The sequence below is a fragment of the Saccopteryx leptura genome, chromosome 3, assembly GCF_036850995.1.
Source record: "Saccopteryx leptura isolate mSacLep1 chromosome 3, mSacLep1_pri_phased_curated, whole genome shotgun sequence".
NCBI lineage: Eukaryota > Metazoa > Chordata > Mammalia > Chiroptera > Emballonuridae > Saccopteryx > Saccopteryx leptura.
Genome location: NC_089505.1, coordinates 336,834,921 through 336,855,027, shown reverse-complemented (window position 1 = coordinate 336,855,027; position 20,107 = coordinate 336,834,921). Strand labels below are relative to the sequence as shown.

At 37.4% G+C, this 20,107-nt stretch overlaps 1 protein-coding gene across 7 annotated transcripts in view; it reads left to right on the top strand.

Annotated features, from left to right (window-relative positions):
• The window catches only part of RGS22 (regulator of G protein signaling 22), a 196,832-nt gene extending 184,026 nt beyond the window's left edge, over nucleotides 1–12,806 (top strand). For all 7 annotated transcript variants that reach the window (XM_066379221.1, XM_066379222.1, XM_066379220.1 and 4 more), the window contains 5 exons: nucleotides 9,116–9,214; nucleotides 10,874–10,964; nucleotides 11,077–11,157; nucleotides 11,411–11,458; nucleotides 12,304–12,806. In XM_066379221.1, the coding sequence (XP_066235318.1) occupies nucleotides 9,116–9,214; nucleotides 10,874–10,964; nucleotides 11,077–11,157; nucleotides 11,411–11,415 (276 nt within the window). In that variant the 3' untranslated portion in view covers nucleotides 11,416–11,458; nucleotides 12,304–12,806. The remainder of the gene's footprint in view (nucleotides 1–9,115; nucleotides 9,215–10,873; nucleotides 10,965–11,076; nucleotides 11,158–11,410; nucleotides 11,459–12,303) is intronic.
• The last annotated feature ends 7,301 nt before the right edge of the window (nucleotides 12,807–20,107 follow it).

Here is a 20,107-nt window from a genome sequence, read left to right as displayed (position 1 = left end):
TTTCATTTTTCTTGGGACCTAGAAGTTGAATCATTGGCTCATATGGTAACTATATGAACCTTTTGAGGAACTGCCAAAGTTCTCCAAAACTGCAGAACCAGCTTGCTTTCCTTTTATGTTTGCATGGTATTTTTTTTTTTCATTCTTTTACCTTACTACCTATATCATTTTTCTTGAATTAAGTTTCCTCTAAACAGCATTTTTTTTTATAATTTTATTTTTTTAATGGAGTGACATCAATAAATCAGGATACATATATTCAAAGATAACAAGTCCAGGTTATCTTGTCATTCAGTTATGTTGCATACCCACCACCCAAAGTCAGATTGTCCTCTGTCACCTTCTATCTTGTTTTCTTTGTGCCCCTCCCCACCCCCTTTCCCTCTCCCATTCCCCCCTCCCCCCTGTAACCACCACACTCTTATCAATGTCTCTTAGTTTCACTATTATGTCCCACCTACGTATGGAATAATACAGTTCCTGTTTTTTTTCTGATTTACTTATTTCGCTTCGTATCATGTTATCAAGATCCCACCATTTTGCTGTAAATGTTCCGATGTCATCATTTCTTATGGCTGAGTAGTATTCCGTAGTGTATATGTGCCACATCTTCTTTATCCAGTCATCTATTGATGGGCTTTTTGGTTGTTTCCATGTCCTGGCCACTAAACAGCATATATTTTTTATCTACTCTGCCAGTCTCTGTCTTTTAGTTGCTGTATTTAGTCTATTTATCTTTAATGTTGATGTTAGTTCTTAAGTCTGCCATATTATTCTTTCTTTTGTTTGTTCCTTTTGTTTTTCATCTTTTTTCTGTTTCTTTTGTTTTGCATTCCTGTGGATTACTTGCACATTTCTTAAAATTTCATTTTGATGTATCTTTATTTATATATTTTAATGATTGCTTTAGATATTACATTATACAAATATAACTTATCACACAGTCTATTGGTGTTGACATTTTACCAGTTTGAGTAGAGTCTAGAAACTACTTCCTTTAAGTTCCTTTCCCCTCACCTGTTTATAATTATCTTAAATATTTCCTCAACATGTATTGAGAACCACATCAGAAATTTAATAATTTTTGCTTCAACCATCAGATATAAATTAGTAAACTCAAAAAGGGTAAAAAAAAGTCTATTCTACTTATCCATACTGTTTTTGCTATTTTTTTCTTCCTTTCTAATGTTCCAAGATTTATTATATATCTTAACCTTTCATTTCCCTATAGGTAAGGATTATTTCTCACTTACTGCTTTCAAAAATTTTTTTCTTTGTCTTTAGTTTTCAGCATTTTGATTATAATGTATCTTGTGTAGATTTCTTTGGATTTATTCTGTTTAAGGATTGCTCAGGTTCTTGAGCCTATGAGTTTATGTCTTTTGCTACCTTTGTAAATGATTTATATACATATTATATATGTATTATTTACTTCCTTTCTGATATATATGATTTATATACATATTATATATTTTCTTATATATATATATATGTCTGTGTACAGGGCGTCCTTGGGTTACAACAGTCTCGACATACAATGTTTAGAGTTATGACACACACTCCCATAAAAACTTTAAAAAATTGAGATGTGAGTGTTTCGGCTTATGCTGTTAGCATCATACTTAGGGACTACGTGGGTGAACTAGTTTGGTTGCTCATGACAGAAGAATATGCAGTACAGTGTACAGTACAGTGTATTTATATTCTTTTCCTTTTCCTGGGCTTAGTTGTGTTTTTGTGTCCTAGATTATGATTTTATAACTCTGTTAGGATAGGTAAGTGGCTTAGGCTAGGGTGTGTTTTGACTGACACCAAAATTTGGGTTACGCCACTGTTATAGGAATGGAACTGTGTCATAACCTGAGGACCCCTGTATATATCAGAAGTAAGTTTATAGCTGTAATGAAAATAAATAATACAGGAATAAAGTGTTTCATTTTCTCACAACTGTAAACCTAGTTTTGCCAACACCTGTACATATGATGTATATAAGTATCTATCTATCTATCTATCTATCTATCTATCTATCTATCTACCTGTCATCTATTCAGTCAATTATTTTCATTCCTTGGACACTTTCTGGTTTCATTTATAACACATTTTTGTTTTTTTCTTCAATTATTTTTTAAGTTCAGTTAACTGTCATATTACATTTTCCTTTTCATATATTTTGTGATTGTCCTGGGTTTCTGGATTTATGGTTTAGAGTATTCTTTTATGTATACAATGTTCATGTAGGAATATGTAATTCATTTTGGGCTCCTATATTTAGTTCCTCTGATTCATGATTGGATTTCTCATAGAGAATTGTCCATAAATAAAATGCTAGAGTTCATATTTCCTGTTTTATTCTTTAATGGTTTTACATAGATATCATGTGCCATTTTCTGCTCATTTTGAAATGTATTTTTCTCAGCAACTGATAATAAAGATGTGGAACAGTCAGAACTCTTATATACTGTAGATGGGAGTATAAATAGATAGTCACTTTGTAAAACTATTTGACTTATTTAATAAATTAAAAGATTATCATAGCCTTGAACCTAACAAATCTACTTGTATAACATATACTCTAGAAGAGCAATCATGAACACATATATTAAGAGACATACACATGGTTTATAGTAACCATGTTTTTAATAGGAAAAAACAAGAAGCTATCCAAATGTCTACTTATAGGAGATTGGATAAATAAATTAATATAGTATGATACTGTACTTCAGTGAAAAAAAAATCAACTATAACCACAATAATAAACATGGATGAATATCAGGAGTATAATGTTAAATGAGAAAGTCATAAAAGAGTAGACTTATTCCCGGCCAGGGCACACAGGAGAAGCACCCATTTGCTTCTCCACCCCTCCGCCGTGCCTTCCTCTCTGTCTCTCTCTTCCCCTCCAGCAGCCAAGGCTCCATTGGAGCAAAGATGGCCCGGGCGCTGGGGATGGCTCCTTGGCCTCTGCCTCAGGCGCTAGAATGGCTCTGATCACAACATGGCGACGCCCAGGATGGGCAGAGCATCACCCCCTGGTGGGCAGAGCGTCACCCCATGGTGGGCGTGCCAGGTGGATCCCGGTCAGGCGCATGCGGGAGTCTGTCTGACTGTCTCTCCCTGTTTCCAGCTTCAGAAAAATGAAAAAAAAAAAAAAAAAGAAAGAAAGAATAGACTTAGTTGATTCTATTTACATAAAGTTCAAAATCATACAAAACTGCCTGACTAGGTGATGGTGCAGTGGATAGAATGTCAGCTTGGGATGCTGAGGACCCAGGTTTGAAACCTGGAGGTCACTGGCTTGAGCATAGGTTCACCAGCTTGAACGTGTAGTCGCTGGCTTCAGTGTGGTATCAAAGACATCATCCCATGGTCTCTGGCTTGAGCCCAAAGGCCACTAGCTTGAAACCCAAGGCTTCTGGCTGGAGCCCAAGGTCATTGGCTTGGCTGGAGCTCCCTGGTCAAGGCACATATGAAAAAGCAATCAATGAACAACTAAGGTGCTGCAACAAAGAATTGATGCTTCTCATCTCTCTCCTTTCCTGTCTATCTGTGCCTGCTGTCTCTCTCTCTCAATTAAAAAAAGAAAAAAATGTATGTGTGTGTGTGTGTGTGTGTGTGTGTGTGTGTGTGTGTGTGTATATATATATATATATATATATATATATATATATATATATATTACTAAGCAATATAAAGATGTTGAACTATAAACAAGAAAAAGTAATTATTACAAAATGCAGTACAAAAGTTACCTCTGGGTGAGGGTAGAAATAGATGATTGGGGAGTCACACAGAGGGGAACAAAGATACTGATAATATATTAAGTTTTGGTGATATTATTATTATTCATATCTTATATATATTATAAATATTTTAATGTATTTATTACTTAGTAACATTTCTGTATGAATGATGCTACAAAAAAATAGATCAGACTTTCAGAAGCACATCTTTAGTGATAATTTGTATCATCTGGAAGGTGAAGGTATTTCCAGTATAGATTGGGAATCAAGGAAGAGATAGAGCTAAAAAATAGGAGGAAGTGCCTATTTTGCTTCTGAATCAGTTCTTCAGAATATGGCCTTATATATTTTTGTTGATGTATTGATTTCTGTAATGAAATTTTTTTTTCTGAAGTTGGAAATGGGGAGGCAGTCAGACAGACTCCTGCATGCACCCAACCGGGAGCCACCTGGCATGCCCACCAGGGGGCGATGCTCTGCCCATCTGGGGCGTTGCTCTGTCACAACCAGAGTCATTCTAGTGCCTGAGGCAGAGGCCACAGAGCCATCCTCAGCGCCCAGGCCAGCTTTGCTCCAATGGAGCCTCGGCTGCGAGAGGGGAAGAGAGACAGAAGAAGGAGAAGGGGAGAGGTGGAGAAGCAGATGGGCGCTTCTCCTGTGTGCCCTGTCCAGGAATCAAACCTGGGACTCCCGCACGTCAGGCTGATGCTCTACCACTGAGCCAACCGGCCAAGGCCTGTAATGAAATATTATTAATATTAAATATAATTATTTGGGGATTATTTATTTAAAAATTTTCCACAGTTATTTCCCTTCCAATGGGTTTGCTTATAAATAATAGATTAAATAATACCAAATCTGATTTTTCTCTTAAACTATGCATCTGGCCCAATCTACGTAATCTGACAAGAAACAGAGTTCACTAGATTAAAGTCCTCACATTTACCACCTCCAGTGCCTGAAACAAGTTTATATCTAACTGAACTGCATGAGTGTGATCCTAAATTGGTAGGCTCAGAAAGAAAAGATACTTGGATTGATTTAAGGCAGCGATTTTCAACCTTTTTCATCTCATGACACATATAAACTAAGTACTAAAATTCTGCAGCACTCCAAAAAAATATTTTTCCCAAATCTGACAAAAATATAGGTATATTTTTGATTTATTCATACTTGACGGCTATTGTTGTGTTGGCTGTTGTCATTTTTTTTATTTGACAATCTAAGGAAAAGAGGTCAGTGCCCTGACTAAATAGTCAGGAATTGCATGTTTTAAAAGTTATTGTGGCATGCCATTGTACCTGCCATAGCACATTGGCTGAAAATTGCAGATTTAAGGGGGAAGAAAAAAAGTAATGTGTCTAACTCATGTATGGTTGGAGCTCTTTCCTGAATCTATCTATGGCATGAGAATAACTTCAACAATCCAATAAGTCTTACATGAGGCTGCTGCATTTTCTATTAATGAGGCCTAAATAGTCTCAACAGAGCTCTCATCTTAATACTTTAACTAGACTTTTATTGATCATCTACTACATAGCGTTTTATTGATTGTTCGCCACACATTGATCCTACTACATATGCTAAGGATATGAATATGATTTACATATAGTGTAACGGTAGATAGACACAAACATATACTTAACTGCAAATGATACAAAAAAAATGAGATCACAGAAAATGAGCAATTCATTATTGGGGGTGAAGGACCTCTAATAAAAAGAAAACTTGAGTTAATCTTTTAATGTATGATTTAATCAAATGACTCTGAATAGATACATATTATATAAATGAATATAAAAGTGATGAGGATGAAAAGATCTCATACTGTATTCTAAACTTTAAGGAAGAACTTTACAGCTGTATGTAGTCCCAAGTATTTTTGATTTGCTTAGATATACAGTAATTATTTTGTCTGAAATAAAAGTTGGAACAGGTGATGCAGTGAAAGTAAATCTTAAATTACTAATTTTCCAGAATATCCAAGCTATACACTGCTCACAAAAATTAGAGGATCAGGGAAAGGTCAGATACTCCAGTACATTCAGGCTTTTATATAGTGCATTTCACCAATGAAATAAAAATTGATTTTGCATAATTAAACAACTTTTTTTGACTTGTCATTTGCTTTTCTGATGTTCTTGTTTAATAAAAAAAAATCAAATGCTTCTTTTTCTTATCACTTTATATTCATTTTGAAATATGCCCTAATTTTTGTCATCAGTATATGTTTATATCATCCATATTATACATTGTTTATGAAAATATAAAGTGATCTTCTCATCTGTTTATATCTATCAACTAGTAACTACTAACAGGGTAAGGTACAAATATTGACAATGTAAAAATAGCCTTTTGTAGGGTGAAAACTCCTAAAAAACACAAAACTTCAATCTTTGAATGTTCATATTATATGCAATAAACATATAGGTATCTTTTTGGTAATGACCAATTTCACACATGCGTTTATTTTAACATGGGAAATGTAGTCATGAAAAGCAATAGAGCAGATGTTTATTCCAGTACGTGTCATTGAAGGCATATGAGAAAATGTTGGGGAAAAAATGAATATAAGAAACAACTGGCCCTGGCCAGTTGGCTCAGTGGTAGAGCGTCAGCCCAGTGTGATTCCCGGTCAGGGTACACAGGAGAAGCGACTATCTGCTTCTCCACCACCTTCTCCTTTCTCTTACTCCCTCTCTCTTTTCCCTTCCTGCTGCCATGGCTCAAATGGTTCTGGTTCGAACAATTTGGGCCCAGGTGCAGAGGATGGTTCCATGGCCTCACCTCAGGCCATGCAATGGAGCAGCGGCCCTAGATGGGCAGAGCACTGCCCTTTAGTGGGCCTGCCGGGTAGATCCCTGTCCGGATGCATGCGGGAGTGTGTCTCTGCCTCCCCTTCTCCCACCTCTCACTTAATAAAAAAAAAATTTTTAATCCATGATTCTTTTGGTAACATAAAATGTATACTCTGAAAAAAAACCAGTTACTATGAAAAGCATTGGATTTCCCTATGTAATCATGGGCATGACTCTTAACTCTCTTAACCCCAATTTCATCTGTCCACAAATGGTAATGATATTAATCTCACATGATTTGAGAGGCATTAATTGAATTATGTGTAAAAGACCATGAAAGCTATTACACTGTAAAATTGTAAGGTAGTATTGATCTGAGACAGTGTAACCTACTGTATTTCCCCATGTATAAGACACACCCTTTTTCAAAAAATGTGGGGGTCTAAAACCTGGATGCATCTTATACAGTGGTGGTAGATTTTTTATTTGCACTTCCTGATTTTTCACACTTGTTTTTGTGCTCTTTGTTGAAGACAGTGATTTTCAATAACTTTATGTAATACATTTTTTTTTCCAAATTTTGGGCCCCAAAATTAAGGTGTGTCTTATACAATGGGAGCATCTTATACATGGAGAAATATGGTAGCAGACAGGAGTGCAGTCTCTAAGAGTCAGACAGCCTGTTTTTGAATCCTGACTTAACCATTAATCACTTCTAATATCTTAGGCAAATCATGTCACTTCCTAAAATCTCATTTTGTTTTGTTTGTTGTTTCTTTTTTCAGTAAAATGGAGATAGTAATAGAATTTACATCACAGGGTTGCATTAAATAATATATGTGAAGCACAATGTATGTCATAAATTAATATTGTAGCAGTAATTGTCTTTTATAACAAAAATACTAGTATCACTTTATCCTTTATCTCTTATTCAAAAGAATCAAATGGAACTGGTGATTTGAAAAAAGTTAGTGGAAGAAAGAGAGTCTCATTAAAACTTTCATCTAGTTTAATATTATCTATTTTAATATTAAGTACTTAAAATGATTCTTCAAATTCATTAAGAATCACAAAGATTTAACTAAATAAATGTTTTAAACTTTTAAATGGCAAAAATAAACAAGGTAAAAGACAAATTAGGAAAACATTAAATGTATGATATAATATAAATTGTAAAAATAAATAATAAAAAAGATAAGCCTTCTTTAATAGAAAAGTAGGTAAAGAGTATAACAAGTGCCTTACCGGGCGGTGGTATAGTTGATAGAGCATCCGACTGGAATGTGGAGGACCCAGGTTCAAAACCCCAAGGTTGCCAACATGAGCGCAGGCTCATCTGGTTTGAGTAAGGCTCACCAGCTTGAGCCCAGGGTCACTGGCTTGAGCAAGGAGTCATTCGGTCTGCTGTAGCCCCCCAGTCAAGACACATATGAGAAAGCAATCAATGAACAACTAAGGAGCCATAACGAAGAATTGATGCTTCTCATCACTCTCCTTTCCTGTCTGTCTGTCCCTATCTGTCCCTCTCTCTGTCTCTCTGTCACACGCACACACAAAAAAGAGTATAACAGGCAATTCGCAAAAAATACAAATGATTAATAGTATTAAAAACCATTCAATCTTACTGGTAACCAAATACATAGACTGGCAAAGAAGAAAATAAGCAGTGTTGGTTGAAGGTTTGTGAAAGAAGACTACAGACTCGTGTTATTGGAGAAAGTGTAAAATGGTACTTTGTTTCTGAAGGACAGTTCGACAACATACATTGTTTTAGAATATCCATTTTTTTTAATCCAGCAAATGAACGTCTAGGAATTTATTCTACAGGATAGAACTGGAGAAAATGCACAGTATCATTTAAATGTGTAAAAAATTAAAAATGACCTAATTTTTTCTACTAGCAGGCATTGATTAAAATATCTGTGGTACATCCCTTTACTAGAATATTATTCACCTGTTGAAATAAGATATAGTTTATTCTTTTATTGTTCAAAAATGTTTGTGTGCATAAGACCATTCACCCATTGAAGTTGATGATATAAGTTATTCATTTCTTCATCCCACAAATATTCAGAGATATACTCTGTGTCATACAGTAGGTGTACTTGCTGAATGATACACAGGTCTCCCTCTACAGTCCTGTTCTATATTCATATGGAAAATGTTCACAGTATTTCACATAAAACATTTAAAAAGAGCATGTATAGTATGACTATATTTGTATGACATTTATGTAGTATAAATATTAAAATTATAGATTAAATCCATGCATTTCCCTAGTGAGAAATTTGGATGCATATTCATGAAGATGTTTGTAGTGGTTTTCTTGAATGCTAAATTTTGGGGGTGATTTTTCCATTCTACTTCATGATTTCTCATTTATTTTTAATATTTTATATTAGTATGAAAGAAAACTAAAGATCAAAACAGCAGATTATGTCACATTAGTGATTATGACTGATGAGCTGTGGTGCTCACCACAAAATATTTTTATCATATGCTATTATGACCCTTTAGCTGTAAGTTTATATTAATATAGTATCACCCCTTTGGGGGAATAATTTAATATAATTACAGGATAGAACCAAACACTATGCAAGTACTTCGGGAACTACTATCAAAACAGCTGCTTTAGTCAGCGACTCCGCCTTAGGCCTGCAACCATATGGCCGACAGGTAAGCAAGAAAGATATCACAGAGTCACTTCTCTAGAGCACTGGACAGTAGAATGCATTAGCCCAGTCATTTCACAGCAGTAGGTGTGTGTTTGCAAGTGAGGCTAAAACTATAATACGAGAAGAGATGAGAAGGGAATGTCCTTGAGCCTTCGGAGAATGTGAGAATCTCAGCTGATCCTGGACAATATTATCAAGGAAAATAATTTTTTGATGCATATGAAGGTTTAAGAGGCAGAAATTGGAGTGATTATCTTATTGGGAAAGAGAATAAGTCAGATATAGAACAAAATAGAATATATATTGGTTGGCATACTCTTGGGTCAAGAGAGAAAAGAATGATAAGTAACTTAATCTCAATTTTTCAATTCTTTGAAGTGGTCATAAAATTTGGCCAATACAAGACCACCAACTAATATATTTACAGTTTTTGTTTATATTTAGTTTTATAACTTGTACATTGGCATCACTTCCCTGAAATTTCATGTTTAATTTATGTCCATTTTTAATAATTTCTATTGAAAGGGATTGTATCTTAAATAATAGCTTGTGAATCAATTGTTTTGGTGTTTAGGAATGTCAAGTAAGTTCAGCTACCCAGCTGAGATCCCTGATAGGCCATGAAGCTTTTATTGAGAGAAAAGAAATGTCCAGTTTTTTTGGAACCATACATTGAAAAGGAAATACCTAAAAGTACGCAATACTGAATAATGACATTTGGAAGTACATTCATTAGCAAATTATTGGCATTAAATTTTAGAACAGCAGTGTAAAACTAAAGAGAGAAATGTGAAATTAGAGATACCAGGCTTCTAATTTTTACTTTGACACAAGTTGATGTTACCATGAAGCCTGAAGGAAATGACCTAATTTCCTTTAAGGTTGTTTTTATAGCAGTAAAAACAAAGGGAGAGAGAATGGAATGATGATGATGATGATGGTGATAATGATGATGGTACTGTCATATAACTCAAGATTAAGAAACTAAATGCTTTAGGAAACCAAAGGCATTTTTATAAATATAAATTATTATTATAATTTTCAATATTGCCATTTAATGTATACATGCTGAATTACTCTGCATTTGGTGAAATAATAATAAACTGCCAATTAGTAAGTGTGGAATGCTCTGTACTTGCATTTGTTTTAGATAAATTTTACACATTGAAGAATTTTAACCCAAATGCAAACTAGCCCCCATAAAAAACTTAGATGTTTTCTGAGCACCTAAATTCGTAATCAAACTGAATATATAGAGGTGACTGAATAGCTGTCAAGAAAGCTGTGAAGCTTTTGAGAAATTGTTTCACTGAGAAGTAGTAAATAATCCTTTTCACATCCCTACCCCCCTCCCAACCCAAGGCAAAGGAATTGAAAATTTTAGATTAAGGCTATGGAAAAAATACCTTTAGTTTATCATAAGTATTCTTATTAGAATGGTTTAAGGTAGATTGATAACAATTTGTGCCCAGTTAAATAGGTTTCACTTGTGAAATTTCATATAACTATAAATTTAGGTATGTTCATATTTTGTTATATGTGTTATACAGTATTCCAAGAAGATGTTCAAGTGAAAGGGCTGATATATGCTACCAGCTTACCTTCAGTTTATTTTATGGGATAAATATTTCCAAAATTCACTTTGAAATTGTTTTTCTAGCCAACCTGGTGCTACTCAAAGTATATAGAAGCCTTAGAACAGGAAAGGGTTCTTCTTAAAGTTCAGGAAGAACTGGAAAAGAAGTTTGGAGGTACTTTTTGCTTTTTGCTTACAGGTTGTTTGTTATCTTCCATTACAGATTAATTTTAGAGGCTTTGCTGATGATTGTATCATTGTTTTCCTTATTTCTTATTTTCGTGCAGGCATACCATCTTTTACAAACGTTAAGCCTACTGGTTCAACTCTGTCTTTGAAAAGGACCTTATCTTCTCACAACATCCAGAGTGAGTTTCCAGTGACAGTCTGTCAGTCTGTCTTCAGTTCTTTCTTCCTTCTTGTTAGAGTTCTTTTGCCCTGGCCATCCAGAATATAGCGGGCAAGAAGGGAGGAGGTCCACCCTCCCTCCCAACTGATCCGACCCCACAAGTTAGGAGAATTTCAGTGTTTGCATGTGTGTGTGTCCTGTCTCTCTTTTTTCCTCCTTTTCTCTCCGCTGAGGAGGAAAGACATATATCTAACACTTTATTCCATTTCCAGGGTGACAGCCCTCATGCAAGTGTGTGTCCTGGTGCTGACAGATGCAAAGTAAGTCATAGACTGAAAGTCTATCTACACACACTCATGCATTTTCACAGCTGCACACAGGTACACACAAAAAATACTTGTACACATATGCACATCAAACATATAGACACATCAAATAAACACATGCACACCACACACACACACCACTAACCGGATGACAAGTAGGAGCACTTTGCCTCCCTTCTTAACGGCACAGTCTGAAAGGAAGGCCTCTGGGAAATGACTATTGCTTCTATTTACTCCTTATCTGTTCTCCTCCACAAAGAACATGTGTAGAAGCATGTTCCGCTTCCCAAGTTTCTTCAAGCTCCACTTTCCCAAGATAGGAATATAAGAAGAAACTGAAAATAAAGAACAGAAAGTCAAGCCGGGGTTCTTCTCTCATACAGATATTGTGATTATACAGTTATGACTGGATACTAATATCAGAGTTTAACAATGCCCCTATGAAGTAGTATGCTAGCATAATGTAGTTTATGTGTAATCCCTTCACCCAGTACTTGAAGAACCCAGTAAAAGTCCCCTTTCTCTTATCCTCTGTCTTGCAGCTTACCTTTCTATTTCTCAAAGCCCTTAGTGCTCTGGTTCCTGGGAGGGTTTGGTGAGCAGATCTTTATGTTCCAAGCCTGCTCATCTTTTTCCTCTTCTGGGTTACCTTGCTCTGCACCTTTCTCTCAGCCTCCACCCCTGAGACTAGCCTCCCAGTGCCCTCCCCCAGTTAGAGGATACTGACACCTCTGCTAGTTTTTTATCCTCGTTACAATTCTGTGAGGTGTTTTGGTTTGGTTTAGATTTATATTTTCTATAGCTACTTATGTTTTCAACCATCTAATTTTCTTTTGCAGGAATTCTTTAAACCACATTTAACTGACGTGGAAGTTCCAGTGACTCTTTGATGGTCTGCATAAGAGCAAGCCTGGAATCTAAATGAATGAATTCTGGCTTGTTTTACTCCCACAGTTTTCAAATCACAGCTATTCTGCACATGTGACATACAGACTATGAAATTTTAAATAACTTATTTAGACTAAAACTACTTCTGTCTAGGTTAGTAAAAGCAAAAATGCTTTGCTTATGACGGAACTTAAGGAAGTATCATGCTCCTCAAGTAATTTCCCAACAAATATTCCTTGAGCGTGACTATATTTGGTTAGCAGAAATACTTAGCAGATAGTTAGGAACTAACATTCTTAGCCACAAATTGGCCCAACACATAAAGGGAAGAGCCTTCCCCACCCCTTCTCTATACCCCACTCTAAAGGAACCATATATTAAAAGTGGTTCTCAAACTTTAATGTGCCTAAGACTCACTTGTGACATTTGCTAGTAATACAGATTCCTGGGCTCCTTCTCTGAGAGTCTGATTTAGTAGTTCTTTGGCAGGACCCAGGAATTTCTCTCTTTAACAGATGTCCTCGACGATCAAGATTCAGGTGTTCCACTAGCCATTCTTTGTGATAAACAGGGTAGCAAGAAAAAAAAAGCCTTCAATGGTAAAAGCACTCTCATTATTATTTTTTATTAATTGATTTTAGAGAGAAATGAAAGAGGTGGGAGAGAAAGAGAGAAAGAAATACAATTTTGTTTTCCACTTATATATGCATTCACCCATTGATTCTTGTATGTGCCCTGACCAGGTATCGAACCCACAACCTTGGTGCATTGGGACAATGCTATAACCAACTAAGCTCCAAAAGCCCTCTTAATAACTGAAGCCACACTTTTTAGCAGAGGGAACCCGGTCATACACTCTTATGCTTCCTGGAGGAAAAGGAGAATGTTTAGGAAATGACCTGGAGGATGAACTAGGCTTTGGGACTTAGAAGCTCCTAGGACGACAGCCTGGATTACAGGATGGAAGCATTGCATTTGAACTCTAACACAATCTCAGAAAGTATTTTTAAAGTAGAAATCACCATTTCTTATTCTCTAAAGAGTTAAACATTTTAGGCCCTGGCCAGTTGGCTCAGCGGTAGAGCATTGGTCTGGCGTGTATAAGTCCTGGGTTCGATTCCCAGCCAGGGCACACAGGAGAAGCGCCCATCTGCTTCTCCACCCTTCCCCCTCTCCTTTCTCTCTATTTCTCTCTTTCCCTCCCACAACCAAGGCTCCATTGGAGCAGAGTTGGCCCTGAGCGCTGAGGATGGCTCCATGGCCTCCACCTCAGGCGCTAGAATGGCTCCAGTTATTTGCAATGGAGCAACGGTTCAGATGGGCAGAGCATCACCCCCTAGTGGGCATGCTGGGTGGATCACAGTCGGGTGCATGCGGGAGTCTCACTGCCTCCCTGCTTCTCACTTCAGAAAAATACACACACACAAAAAAAAGAGTTAAACATTTTAAAGAGAAAAGGCAACACTTCAGAAATCATTTTTTCTAAAGCAGTGGTTTTTCGATATTTTTTTTTTTTTTTTTTTTTTTTTTTTTAGTGAGAGAGAGAGAGAGAAAGGGATAGAGATGAGAAGCCACAACTCCTAGTTGTGGTACCTTAGTTGTTCATTGATGACTTCTCACATGTGCCTTGACCTGGGGAGCTCCAGCCAAGCCTGTGACCTTTTGCTCAAGCCAGTGATGTTGGGCTCAAGCCAGTGACCTTTGGGCTCAAGCCAGAGACCATGGGTTCATGTCTATGATGAACCCGGTCACCTTGGGGTTTTGAACCTGGGACCTCACTGTCCTAGGTCAGTGCTCTATTCACTGAGTTACCACCAGTCAGGCTTGGACAGTTTTTTAAAAAGCATTGAAACCTGTAATTTACTGTTCCCACACTGCCCTATAACCCATAGTGACATGAAGTTTTTGTCTGTTCTCTATTTGTTGCCCCTTTCTTTTTTTTTTGTATTTTTCTGAAGCTGGAAACCGGGAGAGACAGTCAGACAGACTTCCGCATGCGCCCGACCGGGATCCACCTGGCACGCCCACCAGGGGCGATGCTCTGCCCCTCCGGGGCGTCGCTCTGCCGAGACCAGAGCCACTCTAGCGCCTGGGGCAGAGGCCAAAGAGCCATCCCCAGCACCCGGGCCATCTTTGCTCCAATGGAGCCTTGGCTGCGGGAGGGGAAGAGAGAGACAGAGAGGAAGGAGTGTGGGGGTGGAGAAGCAAATGGGCGCTTCTCCTATGTGCCCTGGCCAGGAATCAAACCCGGGTCCCCCGCACGCCAGGCTGATGCTCTACTGCTGAGCCAACCAGCCAGGGCCTGTTGCCCCTTTCTTTGTTTTTTTTTTTTTTGTTTTTTTTTTTTTATTCCATGTTTTTTCTGCCTTATTTTGGTTTTAAATGAGCATTTTATGTGACTCCATTTTCTCTCCTCTCTCAGCTTATTAATTATACTTCTTTTTAAATCTTTCTCTTTGGTTGCCCTAGAGTTTGCAATCTACATTTACTAGTAAAAGTCCACTTTCAAATTACACTCTACTGCTACATGGGTCATGACGTACCTTATAACAGAATATGTCTAAGTTCTCCCTCCTGTCCCTTATCACACTGCTGTCAGTTCACTTTACTTACCCATTAGCTATAATCATTGAGTGCATCATTGCCATTATTATTTTGAATAAACTATTTTCTGTTAGGTCAATTAAGAAGAAAAATAAAACATAATTTACCGTCATTTATTCTTTCTTTAATGCTCTTCCCTTTATATAGATCTGAGTGTCTTACCTATATTATTTTCTTCTCTCTAAAGAACTACTTTTAATATTTCTTGCTAGGCATGTCCAATTAGAACTCAAATCCAAGGTGATAAGCAAGACAAATTTCCTTATTTTTTGTTTGCCTTTGAAAGTGTATAGTTCTCCTTCACGTTGAAGGATAATTTCACTGGATACAGAATTCTACATTAGTGGTGTTTTTTTTTTTCCTTCAACACTTCAAATATTTCATACCACACTCCATGTTTGCATGGTTTCTGAAGAAAAGTCAAATGTAATTCTTGTCCCCTAGCTTCTTTCACAATTCTTTTGGTCTTTGGTTATCTGCAATTCAACTTTAGTATTTGTAGGTATAAATTTTTTAGGTTACAGTGTGTCCGTCAAGTCATGGTGCACTTTTAACTGGTCACAGGAAAGCAACAAAAGATGACAGAAATGTGAAATCTGCACCAAATAAAAGGAAAACTCTCCCAGTTTCATACCTATTCAGTGCAGTTCCATGTGGGCTCACGCACAGATTTTTTAGGGTTCCTTAGCTATCCCGTATAGCCTCTACAGACTCGTCACTGACTGATGGCCTACCAGAATGGGCTTTCTCCACCAAACTGCTGGTTTCCTTCAACTGCTTATCCCACCGAGTAATGTTATTCCTATGTGGTGGCACTTCGTTATAAACGCGCCGATATTCACATTGCACTTTGGTCATGGATTCGAATTTAGTGAGCCACAGAACACACTGAACTTTCCTCTGTACCATCCACATCTTGACTGGCATGGCCCTGGTCTATACACGGTGTTACATCATCATCTGCACATGCGCACATACTGCCACATCATCCTACAGAAACTGGGAGGGTTTTCCTTTTATTTGGTGCAGATTTCACATTTCTATTGTCTTTTGTTGCTTTCCTGTGACCAGTCAAAAGTGCACCATGACTTTACGGACACACTGTATATCCTGTTTGTGTTCTCTGAGCTTCTCATATAAGTGGCTTAGTATCTGTCATTAAATCTGGAAAATCCTTGATCATTATTACTTCAAATATTTCTTCTCTTCCTTTCTCTTTCTTCCATTACACATATGTTGCACCTTTATGATTGTTCCACAGTTCTTCAATATTCTGTTCTGTCCTTTTTCATTTTTTTCTTTTTGCATTTTAGTTTCAGAATTTTCTAGTGACCTCTCTTCAAGCACACCCATTTTTTCCTCAGTTGTGTCTAGTCTACTGAAAAAATCCATCAAAGACATCCGTTATTTCTATTAGTGTTTCCAATTTCTAGCATTTCCTTTTGATTGTTTCTTAGAATTTCAATCTCTCTGCTGACATTACTCTTCTACTCTTACAGGTTGTCTACTTTTTAATTAAACCTCAGCATATTAATCAGTTATTTTAACTTTCTGTTTAATAATTCTAAAATCTCTACCATATCTGAGTTTTATTCTGATGCTTTGCTTTGTCTCTGCAGACTGTGTATTTTGTTATTTTATGTGTTTTAGACTTTTAGCATCCCTTGTAATATTTTGTAGAAATATGTATCAGGTAAAAGCAACTGAGGTATATGGGCCCTTAGGGTGAGGCTTCAGATGTATTTATTGGGCTGAGAGTTAGGCTGTATTTACTGTGAGCTGTAGCTGTGGTGTTAGAGTCTGAAATCTCCTCATGTTCTTTTTTTGTTCTCCTCTCTTGGGTTTTCCTAGAGACTCTTAATGGGCTCTGAGGTTTGGAGTACTTTTACCTGTAATCCCTGTTATTATACAGGAGCACTGTTAATATGGTGGTAGAGTTTGGGAGGAGAAGAAGTGTTTTATAGACTGTGATTAGCTCTCAGTCTTTTAGTGTGTCTGCATTGGGTATTTCTCTGTCCCTAAGGATTTTAAGCTTTGGTTATTACCCTAGTCTATTAAGCTCTGGTAAAAGAGTTTCCCTTGGGGATAGGCCTCTTTTAGAAAGAACAGAGAACTCTGGGTGTATCCCTAAATGGTTCCTTTACCCCTCCCCCTACCAGAAGCAGGAGGGGATTTTTCTCTGATCTTTATAATGAAAACCTGGTGGAGCTCCTGGAAATAAAACTCAAGAATGTGTCCTCCTACCCCCAAGACAGGACCCCCTCCTTGAAGTTTTTAACCCTCGAGCTAGTCTACACTGTACCTTGAACAATTTATCAAATACACTTTGAAGTATTCCTACCAGTATTGGCTCCTGCTGCTGGTTTCTGCTCCTGGTAAGATGTGAATCTCTGTATCTGCCTTCCCGTCTCTCCCGTTTTAGGGGCAGCAGTTTTCCCTGTTACCACAGTTCTTTCATGAATCCAAGAGTTGTTGATATGTAATTTGTTCAGCTTTTTTTCTTGTTGTGAGGACAGTAGTTATAACTTGTAAGCTCTTTACATATTGAAGGAGGGCCCTGCAGTTTGACACCAGTATTTTAAACTATTCTGTAGCCAGTTTTACTCCTAAGATAAAAATAAAGTTAATTTATTAATAAAAAGTATTGTGTTATATACATATATATATATATTAAATTGATAACAATTTTTGTTTTATAAATATTTATCTATTCATTTTTGGCCTACCCTCAAAGCATCCCACAGCATGGGCTAAACTCAATTTTTGCCGCAAGAGACAACTTTCCTATGTTAGTGTACTCTGGAGGTATCTTCTGACTATGGTTCTACTGATTCTTCTTCACATCTCTTCAGTGCCTCTCCCCCTCTTCCTCCCACCCCACAATGGATGACTGCTTTATTCCAGACCATCATCACCTTGGATCTAAGTCCTAGTTAGTATCTCTTTCTCCCCCCAGCCACCTCCCAACTGTCCTCAGAGTGATCCTTCTAAAACACATACCTTCTTATGACAATACCTTTTTCTAAATCTTTCATTGGAATGACTGGTAAACTGTTATTGATAAACCAGAAGTTCCTTACTTAGCATGACATAAGGCCCTCCTGCCTTTTGACATAAACATTCATATCCAGCATTTGTTCCTCTGGGAGGCTGTTTTTGATATTTTTCTCTTACCATAGATCCCCCAGTATAACTACAGAAGTTATTGCTCACTTTTCTGTCCTAATATCATACTTTTTTAAAATCACTTTTTATTTTTCAGTTGGCATACAATACTATATTAGTTTCAGGTGTGCATTTCTTACTAAGTGATCATCCCAATAAATTCCATACCCATCTGACTCCACACATAGTTATTAGGATATTATTGACTGTATTCCCTATGTTGTACTTTACATCCCCATGACTATTCTGTAACAACCAATTTGTGCTTCTTAATCCCTTCACTTTTAAAAAAAATATATTTCTTGATCTTAAAGAGAGGGAGAGAAAGGCTGGGGGAAGGAGCGGGAAGCATCAACTTGTAATTGCTTGTCATACGTGCCTTGACTAGGCAAGCCTGGGGTTTTGCACCAGCGACCTCAGCATTCAGGTCAATGCTATATTCATAGGTCACCGCAGGGTAAGCTTCCTTCACCTCTTCTTACCCGTCCAACCAATCCCCTCCCATCTGGCAGCCATCAAAATGTTCTCTGTACCTGTGAGTTTGTTTTTGTTCTGTGTGTTCATTTATTTTGGGGTTTTTTAGATTCAATTGTTGATAGATGTGTATTTATTGCCATTTTACTCATATTTTTTTAAATCTTTTTTTCCCCTTCTTAAGAAAACCCTTTAACATTTTATGTAATAATACTGGTTTGGCGGTGATGAACGCCTTTAGCTTTTTCTGGTTTGGGAAGCTGTTTATCTGTCCTTTGATTATAAATATAGCTTTTCTGGACTTGTATGTCTATTTTCTTCACCAGGTTAGGGAAGTTTTCTGTCATTATTTTTCCAAGTAGGTTTTCAGTTTCTTGCTCTCGCTTCTCCTTCCAACAGCCCCATGATGCAAATGTTGGTACACTTGAAGATGTCCCAGAGGCTCTTTATACTGTCCTCATTTGGGGGGATTCTTTTTACATTTTTCTGTTCTGATTAGATGTTTTTGCTTCCTTATATTTCAAATCACTGTTTTGATTCTCGACTTCATCTACTTTACTATTGATTCCCTGTAAATTATTTTTCATTTCAGTTACTATCCTTCATTTCTGGTGTGTGTGTGTGTGTGTGTGTGTGTGTGTGTGTGTGTGTGTGTGTAGTTTCCATGTCCTTTCAATGCTGTTGAAATTTTCACTCAGTTTATTGAGCATCATTATAACCACTGGTTTCAACTCCGCATCTCATGGATGGCTTGCCTCTGTTTTGTTTAGTTCTTTTGCTGGAGTTTTCTTCTGTTCTTTCATCTGGGACATGTTTCTTTGTCTTCTCATTTTGGCAACATTCCTGTGTTTGTTTCTATTATGTTTGTTTCTGTGTATTAGGTAGAGCTTCTATGATCTTCTGGGCTTGGTAAGGTAGGCTAATTGGACTACCCAGCATGAGCTACAAAGCGACCTGCAGATGGCTGCTACTTGTGCTGGGCCTGGAGGTGCCCAGGAGAGGCCAAGCTGCAAACCAGGGCTAGTTGCTACTAGTGCCTTGCTTGGAGCCACTTAGAGGTGCAGGACACAGGCATGCCAAGGTCAGTTGCCACTTTTTTGAGAGATTTTAGGAAAGTCTGAAGCATGAGCCAAAACAGGCTATTGTAGCCTGACATGTGGTGGCGCAGTGGATAAAGTGTAGACCTGGAATGTTGAGGTTGCCAGTTCAAAACTCTGGTCTTGCCTGGTCAAGGCACATACGACAAGCAACAAGCAAGCAATGAACAACTAAGTAAAGCAACTATACTTCTTGCTCCCTGTCCCCACCTAAAATGAATGAATAAAATCTTTTAAAACAACAACAAAAGACAGGCAATGGAAAAGCCACTGGAAACAGTTTGGGTGGGACTGCAAGTTGGGTGGGGCAGGGTCTCAGGGAATCACAAGGGCTGGGTGAGCAGTGATAGCCAGGTTGATGGAGACTCAGATACGGCTGCCCACCTGGTGCTTTATGACGAGAGGACTCAGCAAA